This window comes from Fukomys damarensis, unplaced genomic scaffold (genome assembly GCF_012274545.1).
Source record: "Fukomys damarensis isolate Sample0158 unplaced genomic scaffold, DMR_v1.0_HiC HiC_scaffold_28, whole genome shotgun sequence".
Classification (NCBI taxonomy): domain Eukaryota; kingdom Metazoa; phylum Chordata; class Mammalia; order Rodentia; family Bathyergidae; genus Fukomys; species Fukomys damarensis.
In genome coordinates this window covers 13,165,175-13,187,252 of record NW_022900940.1, presented here as the reverse complement: position 1 = coordinate 13,187,252, position 22,078 = coordinate 13,165,175, and the positions used below count along the sequence as shown (strand labels likewise).

The following is a 22,078-nucleotide window of genomic DNA, read 5'->3' as shown; positions in this document are numbered from 1 at the left end:
AGGGCTGTTATTAGGAAAAAACAGGAATATATCTTACTTTGACCCTACTACCTTCTTCTCTACTTGCCTCATCTATCTTATTCCTCATTAATATGGGGATTATTTATCTCCTGCTGACAGCTGGTCACAACGTTCCACTTTGGAATGACGGCTGCATTACAACAAGTCCTGGAAACCACAACAGCAAAAGAACAAACTGTTCCCTGCTCTCCTCCCCTCCAGCTTTACACACAGGCCTCAGATCTTACCCCCGGGTTGAGAAACAGGTTTATGTGCTTATGCAGCAAGGCTTGATTCTGCTGGTTGCCTGCACAGAAATTCTGCAAAAATTCATGGGCCAGTCTCATAATTTCCTGCATCTTGGTGTCTTCAGCCTATGTGGGGGGAAAAGAGATGAAAAGCACTGATTGCTAGGCCAGGATGCCAGCTTCCACTGCACCCCCAGCACCTCCTACTGAGGTGGAATTCAAGGGGTGTATGCAGAGGGCATGCTGTGGGTAATTACTGAGGCTGTGCACTATCCACTCTAATGAGTTACTTATGTATGCCTCATCCATGAAAACAGATTCTTTCTCATGAACCCTGGGCACAAACAAAAAGATTTCCTTCAGGATAAAGGCAAAAGAGTAAAACTTAAATGCATGTTTCTGGGATTCAACTGTCTAGCAAGGGCTGAAACTTCTGAAGCCCCGCTTCAGAAAGCAGTGCTGACAGGCAAGCCAGGGCAACTCCTCTCTAGTGGCAAGTCCCCACGGCCACAGCCCAGGTGCTCACCTTTTTCAGTTTCCTCAACCTGACTGGCACATGAACTTCTAGCATCAGGTAACAAGGCAGAGTGGAAAAGACTCTAAATTATGAGAGCACACTGTACTTACCTTAAATCCTTTCCTTGTCACCTCAGGCACATGTATAAACCTAAGATTTAGCTATCTCTTCTGCAAAATGGGGAAAATATCTACCTTGGGCATCCCACAGTACGGATTATGTGGTACCCCCATGCACAATATTATGTAAGTCTCATTTCATAGATTACGATTCTTTAGTATTTGCAGATTCTTTTTCTTTTACTGAGTTTATTGGTACATTTTAGGTATACAGTATAATTACATTCATTATTGAGATCTTGTACCTTTACATGGCAGGACTTGGTTCTCATTTTCCCCCTTACCCCTGCCCTCCCTTCACCACCTCATCCCTTCCTTATTGACAAATACTTTATCTCCATTTTTTATTTTCTAATTTTTTTCTTTTCCCTTATTACCTTTCCCCTACCCTTCCCATTTTCCCTATACCTTTAGCCCTTGTATTTGTAGATTTAAATATCCTGTCATTAGACAAGTTATTTAAAACTCTAAATAAACATTTAAGATAGTAAAAGCAAATGAGAACCAAATAATAACAAATAATAACAACAAGGCTATGGGGGAAAAGGACCCCTTCTACACTGTTGGTGGGAATATAAACTAGTACCACCACTGAAAATCAGTATGGAGATTCCTCAAAAAACTGAAGGTAGACATTCAATGTGACCCAGCTATTTCTCTTCTAGGTATTTTCCCCAAAGAGTTATATACATCCCAATGACAGTGATACATGCATATCCATGTTTACAGCAGTATAATTCATAATAGCTGAATCTTGGAGGTGGCCTGTACTGTCCATCCACAGATGAATAAATATGATATTATCCACAATGAAACACTACTCTGCCATAAAGAAGGATAAAAGTGACTCACTTGTAGAAAATTAAGAGCAAAATAAAAGATAATAGGAAGTAAAAATAGATCTCTCTCAAATTGTAAAGGTATCAAGAGATAAATGGAGAGAGGGAAAGGGGATGAAAAACACATTATGAATATGGGCATGAAAAAGGGGAATTAAGACATGTACACAAACCAACTCTATACAAGGAATGTAAAACACTGTGTACTACAAACATGTACTAATAAAGAAAATGATTTTTAAAAAAAGAATGGGAATCCCTAAAAGTGAAGTCATCCTTCATATTCCCACAGCCCACAGCAGTCTTCCTAAAGCATCACATACCCATCACCTCATCTCAGAGGCAGGAATGTGGCAGACAGGAACATAGGCCCTGAAACTGATCAATCACCCTGCTTTTATCCCAGATGGACAACTTGCTAGCTGTATGATCTGGAACAAGTTACTTAGCCTCTGGTTCCTCATATAAAATGTAAATGTGTATTATAAAAGTGCACCCTTCATATGGTTATTATAAAGAGTAAATAAGACTGAAATCCCAACAATATATTTCACAGAACTAGAGAAAACAATCCTAAAAATTCATTTAGAGCCAGAGAGACCTAGAATAATAAAAGCAATTCTAGACAACAGAGACATGACAGGAGGTATCACAACCTCCAACTTGAAATTATATTACAAAGCCACTGTAATAAAACTGTATGGTACTGGCAAAGAAACAGACCTGAGGACCAGTGGAATAGATTAGAAGATGCAGAAACAACTCCAGTTGTACTCAGCTACCTCATCTTTGACAAAGGAGCCAACCATCCTTACTGGAGGAAAGAGACTCTTCAATGAATGGTGTTGGAAAAACTGGATTTCAACCTGACAAAGATTAAAACTAGATCCCTATCTTTCACCATGCACTAAACTAAAATCAAAATGGATTAAAGATCTAAATGTTAAGACAGAAACACTAAACTTGCTGGAAGATAGGTAAGAACTCTGGAAGACACTGGCATAGGATAGGCTTTATGAACAAATCCTCAGTAGCACGAGAACTAGCACAAAGAATCAACAACTGGGATCTCATCTTTTTAAAAAGCTTCTGCACTGCAAGAGGAACCACCACCAGAACTAAGAGACAACCTACAATGTGGGGAAAAACTTTTTACCAGATATTCCTCAGATAAAGGTCTACTATCTAGAATATATAAAGAACTCAAAAAAATCAAACTCCCCAAATATAAAGGACCCAATTCAAACATGGGCATCTGAAATGAACAGACATTTCTCAAAGTAAAAGCAGAAAACAAACATATAAAAAATGTTCAAGGGCCAGAGATTTAGCTCAGTGGTTCCAGTGCCTGCCTCACAAACAGAAACAGAAGGATCTGAGTTCAACCCACACCCCCCAAAAAAAAGTTCAACATCACTGGTCATTTGAAAGATGCAGATAAAAACAACACTAAGACTTCACCTCACGCCAGAAAGAATGGCCGCTACCATGAAATCAACCAATAACAAATCTGCTGGTGCTCAAGGGCACTCAAAAGCCTTTAAGGTTTGAAGTGGACTTTTACGTGGAAAGCAAGCTCTGAAGACATTGTATTAGAAGGGTTACTTGTCAGGAGAATCCCTCCACTACCGTTCTCACACACTGCCTTTGGTCCACCATTCCAACCCAATCTCTCTGTGTGGAGATTTCAGCATTCTAGGATTCCCTGTTGGTCATTAAGGAAACTAATGACAACAAGAGACTAAGCTAGATCAGCAAACTGTCTACTTAACACTATTTTCTTTCAGTACCTGGGATTGAAACAGGGTCCTCACACTACATTATGTCATCCACCTTTTCTTATTTTAAGAGTCTCAGCAAGTGCCTAGGTTACCCAAGTCTGAGCACAAACTTGTGATCATCCTGTCTCAGCCTCCCAGAGGCTCTCTTAACACTCGCTGCACAAAGCAAAACAGATAAACTTGTTGGTTCTATTCCAGATGGCAGCCAAAGTCTGGGTTACTTGCACATCCGTATTAATCCACATTAGCTACATACCTGATCTATCGAGAGGATTAAGCTTGTTACAATATCTACTAAAAGGCTGACCCTCTGGATTCACAGGGTGCTCATGAGTGAGAAGGTGGCATCTCTGCAAGGACTTCCGGGTTTAAGGAAGTAGGCTCAGATTCCACAGTGGAGCACAGCAGGCACCGCTGTACACAGCTGTGGCATCCTGAAAGTTTCAGCCACATTTTCTGATCCACCGTGGGGTGCAGGGTCACATGAGCTCAGGTGTGTAAAGGCTCAGCGCCAGGCCAAACAGTCTGCACGCACTTGGCAGTGGCAGGGAGCCCTTTTGAGAGTGGAGATTGTCTGCATTAAATAAATTACCCAATAATTGCTTTACGGTCACAATAATCACATCAGCTACACGCCTTCACCAACAACATCCAAGTGTGAAGGCTTTGGGGGGACCTTGGCACGGCTGACCTTTGCGGACAACAGTCCCGGACAAGGGCAACTCACTTTCTCGTAGGGAATCTGCAGCAGCTCCAGCACCACAGCATGTGCTCCCATGTTCCGCAGCAGTCGCTGCTGCTGCTTCCGGCTCTTCCTCACAGACGCACTCTCCTGAACACACAGCTTGCTAAGTCGGATCAAAATCTGAGAGAGAGCAAACAAATGAAGCTCCAAAAACTAGGAACTTTATTTTGGGAAAAAAAACTGCAGCGTGAAGGGGAAAGGGAGATTTCAATGCATTTAAAACCTAAGCATTAAATGCATCAAAAACAGGGACACCCCTTCCATATGTGGTGTCTCTACTCACTGAAGTAAAGCAAATCCACAGAAGACTATGTCTTCCAGAATAAGCACACACCCAGTGGGCTCCGAACCTTGCAACTCTGAACTACTTCATGCCAAGATGGGTAAAGAACTGCAGCTCTCACTGGTAGATGCTATGGGCCAGGCACCAAGATAAATCCTCAACGACAATACCAGCTAATCTTTTATTCTACTGCAAAGATTCAGAAATGTGTGGCACCCATAAAAATACTGCGTATATAAAAAGTGAGGGGGCGGGGGACTTAGCTCAGTGGTTGTGGCGCATGCCTTGCAAGCACAAGGACCCCAGTTTGATCCCTGGTACAAAAAGAAGAAAGAAGAAAGAAGGAGGAGGAAGAAGAAAGAAAAAGTAGTGAGGAACTGAGGATATACAGATTCTAAGTGGCAAAACTGGGTTTCAAATTCAGATCTGATGCTAAAACCAACACACTCAACCTATGAGCTCTGCTTTCTCCCGTTAAATTTTACATGAAGAAAAAGTCCAAACTGTGCCTTCAGCTTGAGTATCACTAACTAAAGCTATTTCGAGAATTGATAAAGGAAGGAAAAAAGGTGTATGTATGTGCACTTACCTCTTTTACCACTCTGTAGTTGTAGCTGCTGGTGCTTTCATGCTTTTGTGATTTGTTATTCCCCTCCTAAGGAATAAAATTAACACAACTGTGGTTTATACAATTTGTGGGTGAGGGCTGGACAGCACCACCCTTTATGGGAGTTTTGTACTGTTTTCCAACAGTCGTGCAGGGTTTGTGCCCAAAGCATCTCCTCAGACTCCGCTCCTCTGGAAGAGGAGGCAAAGCCAAGCCATAGCTAGAGAACAGGTTCACTCCCAAGAGGCTCTGTAGGGAAATCTAGTGATCATTTAGTCCACAACCAAGTCTCATCTACATGGTCCAGGGTGGCCCAAAGACACAGCTGGACTTGCATTTTGTAGCTTACTTTCTAGGATAACAGTGGTTACTCTGGCTACTTGAGAAGCAGATCTCTTAATAAAGCCCATCCTATCCTCTGTGCTTTTATCTAAGAACAGGATAGGGTGCTTGCTTTAAGAAAGCGCATCTTTCTACTTGGGCAGCCCCACTTGTGTCTCACTTACCTCAGTTTTCTTATGCTCATTTTCACCAGATGCACCATCCATGATCTCATCAGGGCCCTGTCCTTTATATACCCAGAGCTCAGACTTTTCCACAATGGACCGCAGTTGATCTAAGTCTTGTTTGATTTGTTTGTAGTTATCCACATCTTGGCTCGTAACCAGCAGTTGAACCTACACGAATGAAATCCATTAGAAGCACACGGCAGCTTCTCAGACAGACAACACACACACTGACCGTGGGAGCTACCTGTTTGAAAGCCTGGAGGACCTCCTGCCTCTGGCTGAAGTGCCGAAAGAGGAGCTGCAGGGCCCCTGACACCAGGGGTGGATAATCGTGCATCGTCAGGTGGAGTAAGACACGGAGAAAAGTTCTACCACCATGATCATCTAAGTCCAGTGGGGTATTCTCCTCACTGCAGAGGCATACCAGAGGGGAGAGACCAGGTGAACAACAGACTCTCACTCACATACCAAGGTTCAGGCCTTTCTAAGACTCTATTCCACCTCACATGACTTCACATTTCATCAGCTCCCTTCAATGCAATCTTGCTTTATCTTCAGCTATACTCACTGGGAAGGGAGGGGGGAAGCAGGATGTTATCACTGTCAAATTTTAAACCAAAGTCCTTACGCCCCAGAAATAATAATTATGGCATTAAACCAGATTCCTGAGACTTAAGAGTTTTCTTCTGATGGACTTCATCTATCGTTCAAGAACTTCAAAATGATGTGTGTCTACTAAGTTATCATTTTATTTGAGATGCCGTAATTCAACGCTTATCAAATTATCTGTAGTGAAAGACCTTATCGTTAAATTTCTAGTATGTAGCTGTTAGATATCTTGGCCTATACCAAGTTCACTGATCATGCACTGAGATGCCACCGCTGCGTCAAATGGCGTAACAGTGCCCAAGCCTTGACTCTCTGTTCTGTATTTATCTTGTGCGACTAATAACAAGCAGGGTCCAACGGACCTTGCTTTGAACAGTGTTGCCACAAAGCAATAAAACTCACCGTGTTCTTCAAAAGTAGAATTAATTAACATGTTATCAGGGGTTATCTCAATATCTATGTAACTTGTCTACGTTATTTAAATAATTAAAAATTAATGGGAATATTCTTTATCAAATAGCCTACTGGACACTACTAGTAAATTAATATATCAGCATCTCTACTGTGTTTATGATCAACTGCATAACAAACTGTAAGACTTTCACGGCTAACAAGAAAAAGGCTAACAAAAGAGCAGTCTAGGGACTGAACATGTGGATCTATATTCGTGCTATGTACTCCAAAGAGTGTGAAGAAGGTTCAGTGCTGTTCAGCATGAGGAAAATGGCTGCTGAGTTGTCTTACGGTACATGCAGGCGATGTCATGCTGAACTCAAAGTACTCTAAGTTTGAGAAAAACACTTCCCACCACGATAAATGCATCAGCAACATACAGATATGTAATTAATTCAAATTTCACAGGTTTTATATTAAGTGGTAGGACAGACTGTTGACACCAGTGATCCTAACAAACTGGGCCTTTGTAGTTTTCACATCTGTATGTAGTCCCCTTCCACACTGACACTGGACTTGACCGCGGGATTTGCTTTGCCCAACAGGACATTAGCAAGCACAGCACCGGCAGAAGCATAACTAACATCTGCACAGTGTTGGCTTACTCTCTCAGGATATGTGTTCTTACAGCCACTAGACTGTGAAAAAGCACAAATTATCTAACTGTAAAGAGAGAGATCCCAGCCTCATGCATATACATACCAAGGTGCCAGAAATGTGAAATGACTTTGATGTATCGGCCCAGTTATTACTTCACTACAGCTATGACAAACCATCTAGCTTAGTCCTAGCCAACCCACAGCATGTGAGAAGCAAGGTACCTTAATCTTTCAGGTCTTTGAGGTGGGATGTTGAGCAGCCACAGATGAGCAAACCAAGTGTGTCGATTATTAAAAATATATGCATGGGGGCCAAGATACAAAGCGTGAGATCATAAATTCGATTCCCAGGAAGGGAAGGGAAGGGGAGGGGAGGGAGAGCTTGGAGTATTTATTCCAAATTTTAAGCCAGTAGGTGTATGAGTTCACAATAAAAGTAATATTTTAGGTCAAAACTGAGCAACATGATATTCTAAAGATGAGCTTATGTTAGCAGCAATTGAAGAATGGATTGTGTTGTCTTTGTTGCATAGATTTTAAGGAGCTCAGGAATAAAACCACAGCCCATCAGTGGAAGAAGCACATGATGTTAGTAACATCTCTTTGTAGAGCCCTCTTTCTCTTTCTAGTCTTTCTTTTGAATCTATTTCTTCACAATTTAAAAGGAATCTTATAATGTATGCATTTGGGACACTTCCTTAAATCCTTCTGGTCCCAGAAAGGAAAGACACCCATGCGTGCACGTGCGCACGCTCTCTCTCTCTCTCCCTCACAAACCACTTAAGGTAACCATGATCTGAGTAGTAAGTGCTTCAAAAGAGCAGTAAAACAACCTGAGCACAAAGACTACATAGTTATTAACATGGTTAAGGAAAAGTCTTTGAGAGTTACAGAAGAGCTGCCTTGCATACTGTAGAGGCATCTACAAAAGGGTAACTGAAAATATACTTTCCTTCCTCCAAAGATGCCTTCAGCTTGTTCTTCAATGTGTTCAAAATCAAGAGCACCTGAAAAAGTAGAAAACGCATTTTAGATACAACAGTCTAAACACACACTGTTGGTAAACTTATCCAAAAGTTTTACAGGGGCAAAGTTGTTGGGCTAAGACTCAACCCTGACAAAACCACGTATTTCAAAGCTATGGTGCCAGGCTTACCCACATGACACTGTCCAATCTCCCACATTCCAGCCATTTTTTACCTTTGAAGAGTGATGATTTCATTCCAAGAAAGCTTGGGGCTCAGCAGAGGGATTATTTCTGTCACTACCCTTTCCCTTACCCACTATTTCCCGGGAGGCAAAAACTAACATAATTTAAACTGGGGTGTGAAAAATGAGGCTTCTTGGAGAGTTGTTGTCTCTGTTTTTCTTTTCTGAGTACTTGATAGGTAACCTGAACACTAGAGACCTCAGCTGTCTTACATCTCCAAGATAGGAAGAAATAAGATCTACCTCCGAAGCAATGTGGGTCCCTTCCATTATTTTCTTGCCCCCAAAAAGTCAGTCCCAGAATCTTGTCTTTAAAATACAGTAATACTCAAAAAAGTCTGCATTCTATTCTTTTTCTAGAAGACACTGTTTGGGCCCCAATTTTCCCTATACCCAGGTCCCATTTATGGCTGGAATTCTATTCTGGAATAACTAACCTGGTACATTACTTGGCCCTTCTTGGCTGCTGTTTCCGGAAGATGTTTCTGAAGTCTGGGAATTGCTTTCATCAAACTCCCGCTTAAATATACACAGGAGGCAGGAGATCCTATAATCCAACCTCACATTCAAAATAAACTAAAGATTGAAGTGGAAATGGAAACAGATTGGTTACATTAACATACCACCTTTAACACTTTGCCAAGCCACTGCACCCTGGCTGGGCTTGGTATCAGCTGCGTCAATTACCTTAAGCACTAAGTGAGCCAAATATTTGGCTTAGATTCCAACATTTGTTTTAACAACAGCAGACTTCCATTGGGCATATCAAATCTGCCCACAGATCCTCAGCTAATAGTGTAAACTTCAACATCCTGGCAATTAATTAAACAATTGGAACACTAAATTACTCACGCCTCCATTCTCCACAAAATACAACTTCATTTTAGCAAATACTAAAAGCCAGCTCTGGACATAATACTGAGAAGGAAGTTGCTACTTTGAACCTAAGAAAACTGACAGAGAAATTTGTTTTTGCTACTGAGAATTAGGTGGGTTTACATTTCAACATAATTCTGGTTATTTGCTCTGATTTGGGTACAAACCCCTGAGCTCCCTCCTTTTTGACTTCCTGTATTCCCTTACCCACTACTGCAGCAGTCACTTTTCCCATGATTATTACTAGAACTAAAAAGACAGATAAACCAGCTGGCATTTATTTAAAGATCTTACTGATACCCTTTCTTTCCTTTTTCTTCTTGCCTCCGCTTAGCCCACTTGGCAACCTTACCCAATCTCAGGGTAGTCACTTCTCCCATATGGGGACAGATGTTCGGCTTTTCCCCAAGCTCTCTGTATACGTGTCTGACTGACTGTCGTACATCCCACTTGGTATCTTCCCAGAGCCTCAAACTCAGTGTTACACACAACTAACTCTGATAGCTACTTTAGGTGTCAACTTCAACAGGCCAAACGTGCTCAGAGAGCTGAAAAGATGGAGCAAATACACGCAGCTCTTTTGGGTGAATTGATTATTAAGACGCACAGAGAAGTTGAAAGATGGGCAGAAAGCAATTGTTAGTAACAGGAAAGTTTCATTTGTGTTGTAATTTTTTTTACATTTTAAGATTACAGCAAGCTCACATGGCAATTGGAAATAATCATGTTACCAGGCAGAACTTGATGACACAGGACAGAGAATAATTTTAAGACCAAAGTCTCTGTGTGGGAAGATGACAAGGGATCCAGTCTACAAGGAAGGGCTTCTCCTAGGTTTGACTCTCTCTGAGCCTCACACCAGCTCTCAGCTCCTCGACAACCTCTTTCTGCTCCATGTAGGTAATTGTTATTCTTCTACAAAGTCATCTGCTCCTTAACGGGAAGACTTATGTCAGACATACTAGGGTAAAAGTAGGTACATGGTAGGTATGATGTTTCAATTATTATTTAAATGTTCTAATGTCCAAAAGAGTATTTACTCCACTTGATTCACCTTCTCCTATTCCCTGTTGAACCTAATTTGTTTCCAAACTTGTTTCCACTTTGGAATCTATGAATTTGCTGCTCCCTGTCTTGAAACTCTTTCTACATAGCCATACGGCCAATCTCTGGTTGCATCACCTTACAGGAGACATCTTCTCTGATGACCCCATCCAAAAACATCCTACTGCAGCCCCCAGTGGCCTCCAGACCTCCTGACCCTCTTTATGTTTTAACATCTCTTGGCACTGATTTTTAAATATATGCCTATGCTGCCTGTCCAAAAGTACATGCTTCAGGAGCAGGAATTTAATCTACTTGGTTCATGGCTGGCTCCCCATGCTCAGAGGGACTTGACAGAACTCATCTTAAGAATTATTTGCTGAATGAATGGGAGGATAAAGGAAAAGAGAAATATTTTGCAAATTTAATGGAAGTATGAATTAAGTTATAAACAGTGAGCCGGGAATTCAGCTACCTAGAGAAGCACAGTGAACAAATTCTAAGCAAAGGCTGGATGCCATAGGCATGCATAGACAAGGAGGCTAGGATGAAGGAGAGCCAAAATATCTACAGAAAATACCAGTAGGATTTTAAGGACAAGGGATAAAATAACCAGTGGATGACAGTGAAGGAATTAAGAGGAGGTAGCTCATAAATAATGTGAAGGAATGAGCTAAAATTTTTGCCATTTTATTGCCAGAAAGCCATGAGCTCCATCAAAGAGAGGAGATCTGTAGAGTCCCCGAGAGCATCCTCCCTGCATCCTGCCCCATACCTGCAGTATTTCAATGATCTTCAACTTGGTATCCATGACCATGATATCCTCCTTCTCAGGCTCCACCTGCTTCACATTGCCTTCAGGGGCAGCAGCCATGGGAGTCATGGGCAAAAAGCCTCCTCCCCGGAGCACCACCTGGGTCATCAGTTCTCCGACTCCATGGATAGACCTCATGACATTACTGCCTGAAAGAGCCAGGACACATCAAGGTCATGACATCTGTAGAGAGTGCGGTGACATCTGGCAGGGGCATGAGGTCTTTGAGACAAACTCTTTAATGTGTCCCTGTTTAACAACATACTTTTAGGACCCGAGGAAACTGAAAAGACTAATATCGATAAAAAACTAACTTCTGAAGTAGTGGAAAGAACAGAGGCTTTGATATCCCCAAAGTACATTAATTCACTTGTCCATTTTGCTAGTCATCAACTATGAGCTTGTTACTCTACACAAAATTAGAAAGGAAGCATTACAAGGCAGAGATCCCAGGGTTGCTACCAAAAGTTGCTTGATATTATATTACAGTACTTCTCAGGCTGTTTCTTAACATTTAAATGAGAAGAAAAGCTCAACAATAGGATTTAATACTGTTAATGTATACAAAAATGATGCAAATTGTGGAGGATGAGTCAATATACTTTTGCTGGTCTCTTATAGCTATAGAAAACCAGTTAAACAACAATTGATACACAAGACCTACTCTGTGCTTATCCTGATCTAAAACAGAGGGAGAAATAAACATACAAAGCTAGATATTCCTATTCACAAAGAATTTACAAAGTAGAAACACATACCAAGATACAAACCTGGACATTATTTCAGCATGTACGGTTATTATTATCAAAGGCTTCATGAATATTAAAAACAATGACAGGACATATATTATTGAGAGACAAACATGCAAAGTGCTAGGTCACTTTCAAATGGTTCCATGAAATGTACACAAAGACTCACAGACACACGCAAAGGCAAGGCAGCCAAATGTCAGTTATCACTGATTCCCAGGGACGGGTATCGGGAATTCATGGACCTTTCAGCTTTTCTTTACATTTGAAAATGCTTACAATGAAGAGGTGGGAAGGAATGGACAAGGAAAAGAAAGCATCCCACAGCGAGGCATGAGGTGAGCGTAACAGGAAAGGCTGTGAGGGCATCTCTCAGATGTACGGGCACCATCAGATACTCACTCTTCAGCTTCTCCACATCATTGTTACCTTTATTCTCTTCTCCTTTTGCCATCTTGCTAATGGGGAAGATTGTCGTCACATGTACACAGTCTAGTATGGCCAAGAGGATCTTGGTTAATCGTAGAAGATCAGAGAAGTTGTAGAAACCAAAGTATATGAGATTCCTAGCCAAATTGACAACCTATTGTGTTTAAAAAGGAAGAAGACAGTATTAAAATAAACACCATGCTTCCGATCCAGCTGATGTTAATTTGTTTACAACTTCTTTATAATGAGAAGGCATCTATTTGGCATGCAATTTTTGGTAACATCTCATTTTGGGTTTGATTTGATCTCACTTTATAGTTGAGGCTGGCCTTGAGCTCACCATGTAGGCCAGGCTGGCCTCAAACTACGGTGATCTTCCTGCCTCAGCCTCCTGAGTACTGGGATTACAGGCACGCATCATGATGCCTGACACATTTGATGTTATTTTGTGAAGAGGAAAAATAAGAAATGAAAACACTTTGCAAAGCTCCTCATATGCTTTGATGACTAGTTAGTAGAAAAACTGAACTAATCACTAGGTGGACACAGCTTCCCAAGTGTAAACCTTGGCAAGCCAAGTAATATCCATAATACAGGTAATAACAGCACAAGCCTCGGGAATGTAACTCCCAAAAGGCAAAAGGGGTCACAGAGACACATTTTAACTCAAAAGTAGAAAGTCTTTACATTTCTCAAATGATTCGTCTGCAGAAGATTCCATGGACAGCCTACTTCTCTCCTGTCATTTTTAATATAGAGTATAGAACAAAAGCAACATTCCATCATTTTTACACTATTAAATTTACCCTGCATACTTCCTTCAAGAGCCTAAGTACTATTAGGACAAGTGAATGGGATCGGTACTATTTTATTTTGAAACAAAACACAGCTGAATTTTCTTTTAAATTACAGAACTGCAGCATCATGATTAATATTACCACCTCCAACATATCTCCTATTTACCCCGTTGAAAAATGACCACCAGAAAGAAGATAAAGCACAAAAATCATTTCGTCATGCCTTACCTCAAACGTAAGCTTATTTTTCTCCTTATCAGAAAAAGGAAACCTCTGACACACCACATCTCTCAAATACTCCTCCACAAATTCCATGGTCTGAGCAAACCTCTCCTTAATTTCATCTTTGGATGCACCACTGCTATCATAGCTGAAAGGAGAAGAGGAAAGAGGACACAAAATGTCAGGCTCTTCCAAGAAAGGCTCTCCCTGGCTGCTCAACCTCAGAAGTCAACATCCTCCAATGCCTCCATCCCTGGACCCTTCTTTATTTTTCCCTCCTTAGCACACATCATCACATACATATTTTAGTCATTTGTCTTGTTTATTGCCTGTCTTCCCCCACTGGCACAGAGATAGTTTTCTAGCTTGTTCACTAATGTTCCTTGATCTTGATGGACAGTCCATATTCAAATATTCATAGAATGAAAGAAAGCAATAAACAAGAAATATAAAGACATAATTTTACTTCCTTGAGGAATGAAATAGTATTTTTCAGCCACTCGATTTTAAGCTTAAAGGGGAAAAAAAGCCAACTTTCTTCTGGGATTGTACTCCACCACATGCAGTTTAGCTACTGCTGCAAAGAGCATCATAACATGAGGTTTTAAAGTGCCACAAGGTCTTAACAGGGAGAAGGAGCCAGACTCACTCATCAATGGCAATCTCAGAGGGGATCTCTGACCAGAGGCGGGCGTATTTCACGGGAGTCACTTGTTCTTGGGGATCTCGGTCCACGTGCATATGAAGCATGAGGCGACAGAATGATGCCCTGAGATCGTAGGGCAGGTTCTCGTCAGACATGCAGCGGAGAATGAGATCTACATCCAGCTGGCCTGATATTTCATTAATGGCAAGGTACTGGCGGTCCAGACACATCCTAGCAAAGAGGTTCAGCTGATACCTGAGGAAAGAAAAGCAACATGGAGCTCATGCTCCAGAAATCATTTAGGGCAAATGGAGCCACACATCAGGGTAGTCCAGGCAGCCCCAACTTTCACAGGAGTGACATTTGGCCAACTGAACTTATCAATCACCCCTAGATAATATCTATATATCAAACCTGGGCTTTTGTATTAAGCAGATAAAGGAAAAGTTCACAGTATGCCAGAGGGTATAGATCAACAACCAGTAGTGACAGGTCTATCTAGCTGTTACAGTTATGTCTTTACTTTGATCTGCTAGGTCCTTGCTTATCTTTTAGAATCTTTATTAAGAAGGGAGGGCAGGGGTAAGGGAAAAAAAATGAGAACCAAGACCTGTCATGTAAAGGTACAAGATCCCAATGATGAATGTAACTGTACTGTATACCTAAAATGTACCAATAAACTCAATGAGAAAAAAAATAAAATAAAATCTTTATTAATATATTCTTGCAGTACTTCAGTACATAATGATTACATTCATGGGCCAGGGATTTAGCTCAGTGGTTCTGCCACCTGCCTTGCAAGCGCAAAGACCCGAGTTTGATCTCCGGTACCAAAAAACAAAAAAAAAATCATCATGGGAAGTTGATATATGCACAGTTACACGTGTACATGTTGATACATGTATACATTTTAAATTCTTTTTTATCCCCTTTAGATAGTTGTCCAGTTCTTTTTATTTGTACTTTTATACAACACATTAAAGACTGTGCAGGAAATTTTAAAGATGTCACCCATATCAATATTAATCAGAAATCCTATAGTATTTTTAGGATTCTCTACAAGTTACTCTTTTTTTTTTTAACATTACTCTTAATTCCTACACACATGAAAGATATTTGATGTACAAAAGTGAGAGACTGCTTGCTTTTCTTCCTCATTTGATTATAAGAGAACTTTGTTAAGTTGAACTTAAACAGCTGATGCTCTTTTTCTCATTCACTTGAGCAATTCATCAAGCATTAAAAGAGTACACACACTTGCGATATGAATAAGAAAGCCATAAGCTTTCAAACTGGCAAGTTCTGGATTCTGAATTTAAAATCCTCATGGTATTACCAATTATGATATGAACATGCCCCAACCTCATTAGATACCAGTAAAATGCAATTTTAGACAATCTGTTTTACATTCAGAGGACTAAAATAATAAAAAAGCATTACCATATTCAAAGACATTCAGAAACTAAAGTTACCTGTCTATAAATGGTGAGACTGTATATTGAAATATCCAATGTAGGACTATTTAATAACTTTTAAAATATGTATCTGCTAATCCAGTCCCTGATATGGAAAGTCACATGTTTACACAAACTTGAATGAGGATATTCCCTGTCATTAAGAATTGAATCATGGTATGTGATAGTATATCAAACAGATTAAAATGTGGTACTTTAATAAAATAGAAAACCATTCAACAGTCAAAATCAAGGAAATGGCCTACTTCTATTTACATCAATAATTTTAGAAGCAATAATGAATAAATAAGGCAAAGTTCAGAATATCTGATAAAGGTTAGCATTTATATAAAAATCTTAAGAACTAAAAAAAATATGATTTATGGGTGCATACACACACAGTAAAACGTAAACATAAAACCTGAAAGGATGAACATCACATATATAAATGGAAGGGAAAAGAGTAGAACACAAGGTTAAAAAGGACATTATAACTGCAGTTTCATTCATTTTGTTAAAAAGAATAAGAAGTGCTACTTTACCTATGCTTCCTTTTTCTCTTAAAAGTGTGTATGACCTCACTGCCCCCTTTTTCCTTCCTTTTCCTGCCTATCACTTCAGTTGGCAGGGCTAGCAGGCACAGAATTAGTGTAAGGGAGACACTGGGGACTCTGGAGACAAACAATGGTCACGAGCACACAGGTGAAGAGCCCAACAACAATGGCAGCACAGGGAGTGAAAACGGGAAGAGTGAAGGCTAGAATAACCCTAAGGGGTTGAAAGGAGGGGCAAGTATAAGCTGAGTATCCCTTCTTCCAAATGCTTGGAACCAAAGTATCAGATTTTGAATTCTTTCATTCAAAATCTGATCCAAATCGGAGGACCTCAGATTTTGAGTGCAGTATTAAGTATTCCTAATCTGAAAATCCAAAACGCTCTAAAGTCTGAAGCTATTTGAGAATCAAGCTGAGGGTGAAAAAAAGTTTCAGATTTCAATTTCAGGTTTTCGGATTAGGGATATTAGTATAAACTCACGGTTTTTATTAATATGTTTGTACAGACATATACACAGGTAGATAAAAATACAGATGCATGTACATACAGAGAGACATTTTTTCTAGCTCTGTCTATAAAGGTTTTAGAAAACTGGGATTAATACTCTATTTTGCAGATAAAGAAACTGGATCATAAGGTCAAACTTTATCAAAGTCAAAAAATTATTATGAGGATTCGAACTCACTCAGTCTGACCCCAAAGCCTTACTCTTAACTACTGCAACGTATTTGTGCCGTGCTGCTTAAAGATAAACTGTCACCATCAGCAGATGCAAGCCCTCCTTCTTCGCAGGACCTAGATACACCCAGTTATCAATGATCTAAGCAATGGTGAAAAAACTTGCACTCTAAACTCATAAAATTCACATCTACCTTTTTGCTAGGCGACCTTACCAGATGACATCTTGTGATTTCTGACTTGTTAAGTAATCAAATAAGCAATATATTCCCCACAGCCACTCTTGTGGGACACCTCAACCCAAGCTCAACGTGTCCCCCAACTTGCCTGTAGTAGCTGAGAACATCTCGGTCTTCCTTTTGTCCTTCTTTGGCATCCTGTGCCAGTTCCCTGACGCTCTTACTACGAATCTCTTTGTTGCTGTCCCGCCAAAACAACCATACCTCTTCCTCATCTTCTCCTGCTTCCAGAGCATTCTCTCCACTAGAAACACCTTCAAATTCAAAACGAGAAAGAACCAACCTAGAAAAGAGGAGGGCAAAGTCTTTATTTTTACAAACTTTTGAAACTGAGCTTGCCTTTCAGCATAAAGACACACAGAAAGACAGTCTTTTACTTCCCTCACTTGCAGGGTCACAGATACTCAAACATGAACTTCTTCACATACTTTAGCCCAACTAAGGAGATTTTGTGCAACAGAGGTCATCTGGCAGTATCTGGAGAGGTTTTTGCTCATATTAACTGGAAGGAAGGAGCGTTAGTAGCACCTAATAGGTAGAAGAAGCCAGGGATGCAGGAAAATATCCCACAAATACACGAAAAGATTCCCCACCACAAAGAATTATTCGGCCTCAGGTGTCAAAATGCCAACGTCAAGAAACACTGCAGTGAGTGAAGTCCTAAATTAAGTTATGCGTAAGAAACAAACGCAATGCTAGCTTGGAGCATCATCTTCTAATCTCTGCCCATATTGCTGCACTATACTTATCAGGAAAGTGCTCCTTTAACAAAACTAAATTGCTACTATTACCACAACTTCGGTGGCCCCACAAACACTTTGCCAATATTATAACTCAAAACTGTTCCCCATACTGACTTAATATTGGCTAGCAATTATACCTTGAACATTTTTTCCCCCTGAACATTTTTTCCTGATTATCAAACTGCAAAAATTTTCAAATCTTAAAATTAATCAAAGGATCAGTGGTTCCGCCACCTGCCTCATGAGTGCAAGCCCAAGGTGCCATGTTTAATTCCCAGTACCAAAAAAAAAAAAAAATTAATCTAAGGGTGTGTTCAGTCCTCTCTGGTGAGTTAACATGATTTTTAAATGGGTAAGTAAGTGATACCCTGCTGTACAGCGGTGCATACAAAAAACAAAATCACACCCTGAAGTAGGACTTGCAAAACAGAGATCAAATGCCAGTCAACCTGAACTATACTAAGTGAAGAAATGAGGGGCTGGGTTTCACTGCTCATGAGGACGGTCATCTACTGCACCACATACTTCCCATCTAAACCCCTTTCTTGTCTTCTATTTTACATCCCCAAACCCCACTCACTTGGTCTCAATGAGGATGTCAGCATTGGTGGGATTCAGCACAGCTTTACAGATCAGTTCCTGGGTCACCGGAATGGATTTGTTCATAGAGACACAGAGGTCAGAGAGGTAATCTAAGAATCTACCCAGAAACAGAAACAAAATATTTTCAGTTGAGAGAACAGATGTTCAGTTCATAGAGCATGACTCTTCCTAACACAGACAGGTTTCACATTCCTTTTGTACAAGTCAGGGACAACATAGGCTTCAGTACCAAAGACCACAGCACTATTAGAAATCCACATCAGAGAGAGGATGAAAGCAAAAAGCAAGAGTTAAGATAGTAGTGACCGCGGCCAGTGATAAAGTGATAAGGAGAAAACAAGAAGGAAGAGGAGGACAAGAAAGTAGTTCACATGAGGAAGAGATGGTACAAACAGGGCAACCAGTGCGGTTGGAGCCAGGCTGTGATGCCCGACTGTCTTGGCAGGGTGGAACCTTGAAATGCTAATGATCTGTGTTCTGATGTGGACCACTATTTGGAGAAATTATTTAACCTCACCACACACCTCAGTTTTCTCTTCTAAAGAAAAAGACACAGCATAATTTCTCAGCACTCTCCTGAGAGTTGAACGAGGTAACTCATGTAAAGTGCTTCCTTAGCTCACTGCCTAATACGTGAGCAGGTTCCATAAAATGCTGGTCATTTTTATTGCTGGCAGTAGTTATTTTTATAGCAGCCCTAACAATTTTCCAGTGGGATCATTCTTGGTGCCCATACTGTAAACTGCTTCATTTCAGGTGAAGTGTGTCTCAATTAGAAGAGAAAAGGAAGAGACAGGTAGAGGAAAAGGAAGGCGGGCAGATCTCTGTGAATAAGATAAAGTAGGTAGAATCCACTAACGAGCCAGGCATTGGTGGTACACAAGTATAATCTCTCTCCTCAGGAGGCTGAGGGAGGAAGATTGCGACTTCTAGGTGAACCTGTGGGACTTAGTGAGACTCTGCCTCAATATGAAATAAAGTAGGCTGGGACACAGCTCATCACTAGAGCCCTTGCCTAACATGCATGAGGCTCTGGCTTGAACACCCAGTATATACACACACATACACACACACACACACAAAATAATGTATACTAAAACACTCAAGTAACAAAAGACTCCAAATGATCAGACTAGGGAAAGGGTGTTCTAACTGATATTCAGGAGGCGCTGAATCACGAACACGTGACCAACTGTGATTGTCATTTACTGGGCATCTCCCACAGGCCAAGAACTTCAGAAGTATTTGCTTTTATCTAAGTTTCATAATGACCTGTGTAGCAGATGACGGAATTCAAGCTCAGGAAGAAAGTCATGGTCATCAAGGTCATCAGCTGATGAACATTACAGCTAGGGAGCCAGTGATTTAGCTCAGTGGTGCTGCACCTGCCTGGTAAGCAAAAGGTCCTAAGTTCGATCCCTGGTACTAGGGGAGTGGCGTGGACATTAGGGCTAGGATTCTACCTGGAGTCTTGCCATCATCCCTCCCAAAGCTACTGAGACCTGCCTAAAGAAAATCTGCCACTGGCAACCCCAAGGAAAGCGAACCTAGTAAGCAAGAACCAAGCACCACGACTGGCTAAGTTCCTGCATCCTGAATGCACAGGCACCATCCTCCCCAAACAACAGACAGGTGCCTCACCTCGGTTCCCTGTTCTTTCGCACCAGACTGACAAACGTGTCAATTTCCGCCGCAGTTATGTGCTTTTCCAAGAGTTTTCGGTTATTGTGGAGCAGGGCAGTGATTGTGTCTTCAGCCAACACATCATAGCCAATTTGCTTCTGCATGAAGCCAAACTGCTTCGCTATGTACTCCTTTTCAGGAAAGGAAAAGTCAGCAGGAAAAAATAAAGACAGTGTGGTTAAGAAAAAAATAAGAAAAGCAGCAACACTTCTGATCAGAGCCACCACTCAGCAGACAAATTACAGCCTAGAACAACAGTTGCAAACTCTATCACAGATTTTATTTTACTAAACCTGTCACACAAATCATTAGGCAAAAATACTGCTATTTATGTAAAGATATGTAAAAGTACATAGTACAAATTTTATTCTAATGACTTATTTTTCAAAAGCTCAAAAGTTTTCATCAGCTCTGAATATATTATTAATTCAAGAGGACTTCCCTGTGCCAAATTCATATTCACCATTGAATAATACAGATTAAGCCTATCAAGACATGTGGAACCATGTTGCCCCATTTTGTTTTCTTTCCTGGGTTAAAAATTCCTTTGAAAGTCAACTGGCAGTCGAAAAAAGACAGGAATACGTAATCCAAGCAGTCACATTCACAGGATATATGATTCCATCTTTGTTTTCCCTCTTTTGGATCAGACAGCACATTCCATAGAATAATTTTTGAACTCAAGGAAGCTTCTTATGAACAGCTGTTTGTTTCTCCTCAAAGATATTTCCCTGCCCTGGAAACATCGCTTGCTCAAAATCCAAATAGCTCTTGAAACTGGCTTTTTTTTTTTTTCACTAATTCATTCCTGAGAATGATTCAGGATTAATATGGGGGACATGGGTCACTTTTTTCAGCTGATACTTAGTAAGGATGCATGTTTAGGAATTCATAAGCCTGCAGGGGATATTCCTCTGCCAATCTGCATAAAATCCATAAACAGCTAAACTGTTCAATCCAGCAGGAGTAGGAGGGACAGGCTTAGCTTCCTCATGTACAAGCATTATGTCCTGGCACCCACCAGAGGCTGACAAACCTTCATCCAATGAATGCAGACAGGAGCAGAAGGTCTCCTCTCTGGCAGTAGCTGCAAAGGGCACTAGTGCACTGGAGGTGGACTCAAAACAGTGGTGGTGAACTTATGGCATGGGTGCTGCAGTGAGCTCTTGGCATGCAAGCCAAGTCACCCCAGCAGCTGAGCAACAGATAACAGTTGTATAATAGTTGTTTTTTCTACACTAAAACCTCAGCATTGAGGTTTAATTGCAGTGTTGACATTTTGTGATAAATAAGTTGGTTTAGGTTGCAGTTTGGGCACTCAAGTCTCTTAAGAGGTTCACTATCACTGATCTAAAGCAACCATAGGTTGCTGAGATGGTCATATTCTAAAGCTTTACTTAAGATTAACTCTGTCTTTCTGGCAACACAATAAAAATCTTTAACTACACAGGAATGCTTAAAGACTACACAGGGCAGGTTGAAACCTTAAAAACAAAAGACTTCTGTACTAGGAGGCAGGGTAGTTCACAGGAAATGACTGGATTCCAGGTTACGATAAGCAAGACTTTTTAATCCACAAGGCTGTATGCAGTGTAGGTTTTAATCTGAGCACTATTACCATTTTCTATGGGATAAGTCTTTGTTACAGAGTGGTATTTTGAACATCATTGGATATTTTAAAACAGCTCTGACCTCTGTCCCCTAGACGACACTAACACTCCTCAGGTGTAACACTCCAGAGTCTCCAGACACTGCCCTCATTTAGAACCAGTGATGGAGGAACACAATTTTGTTTCCTTAAGATCTCCAAAGTAGTCTGAAACCTCCCTAAAGGAGTTGCACCATTTATTTCATGGGAAGAATATATACTGTGTGTATACACATATATAATATCCATAATATACAGAGATAATGACAAAATATCACAAAACATGTGCCAGAACTAAACCTTTTTTAAAGTTACTATCAAAGACAGAAATTATGAAGAGACAAGAATGAAAGATTCCACTACATTTTAAACATAAATAC

The 22,078-nt window shown here is 40.6% G+C and overlaps 1 protein-coding gene across 8 annotated transcripts in view; it reads right to left on the bottom strand.

The window, feature by feature from the left end:
• Itpr1 (inositol 1,4,5-trisphosphate receptor type 1) overlaps positions 1 to 22,078 on the bottom strand; it is a 342,964-nt gene that overhangs the window by 154,912 nt on the left and 165,974 nt on the right. For 6 of the 8 annotated variants that reach the window (XM_033757082.1, XM_019205188.1, XM_010608720.1 and 3 more), the window contains 14 exons: positions 20,009 to 20,181; positions 18,345 to 18,464; positions 17,110 to 17,304; positions 14,099 to 14,350; positions 13,456 to 13,597; positions 12,404 to 12,584; positions 11,214 to 11,401; positions 8,956 to 9,094; positions 8,262 to 8,316; positions 5,893 to 6,058; positions 5,646 to 5,816; positions 5,122 to 5,187; positions 4,232 to 4,369; positions 249 to 374 (listed from right to left, as the gene is read on the bottom strand). In XM_033757082.1, coding sequence (XP_033612973.1) covers positions 249 to 374; positions 4,232 to 4,369; positions 5,122 to 5,187; positions 5,646 to 5,816; positions 5,893 to 6,058; positions 8,262 to 8,316; positions 8,956 to 9,094; positions 11,214 to 11,401; positions 12,404 to 12,584; positions 13,456 to 13,597; positions 14,099 to 14,350; positions 17,110 to 17,304; positions 18,345 to 18,464; positions 20,009 to 20,181 — 2,112 coding nt within the window. The remainder of the gene's footprint in view (positions 1 to 248; positions 375 to 4,231; positions 4,370 to 5,121; positions 5,188 to 5,645; positions 5,817 to 5,892; positions 6,059 to 8,261; positions 8,317 to 8,955; positions 9,095 to 11,213; positions 11,402 to 12,403; positions 12,585 to 13,455; positions 13,598 to 14,098; positions 14,351 to 17,109; positions 17,305 to 18,344; positions 18,465 to 20,008; positions 20,182 to 22,078) is intronic. The other 2 variants (XM_019205189.1, XM_019205191.1) reach the window with 1 other exon arrangement.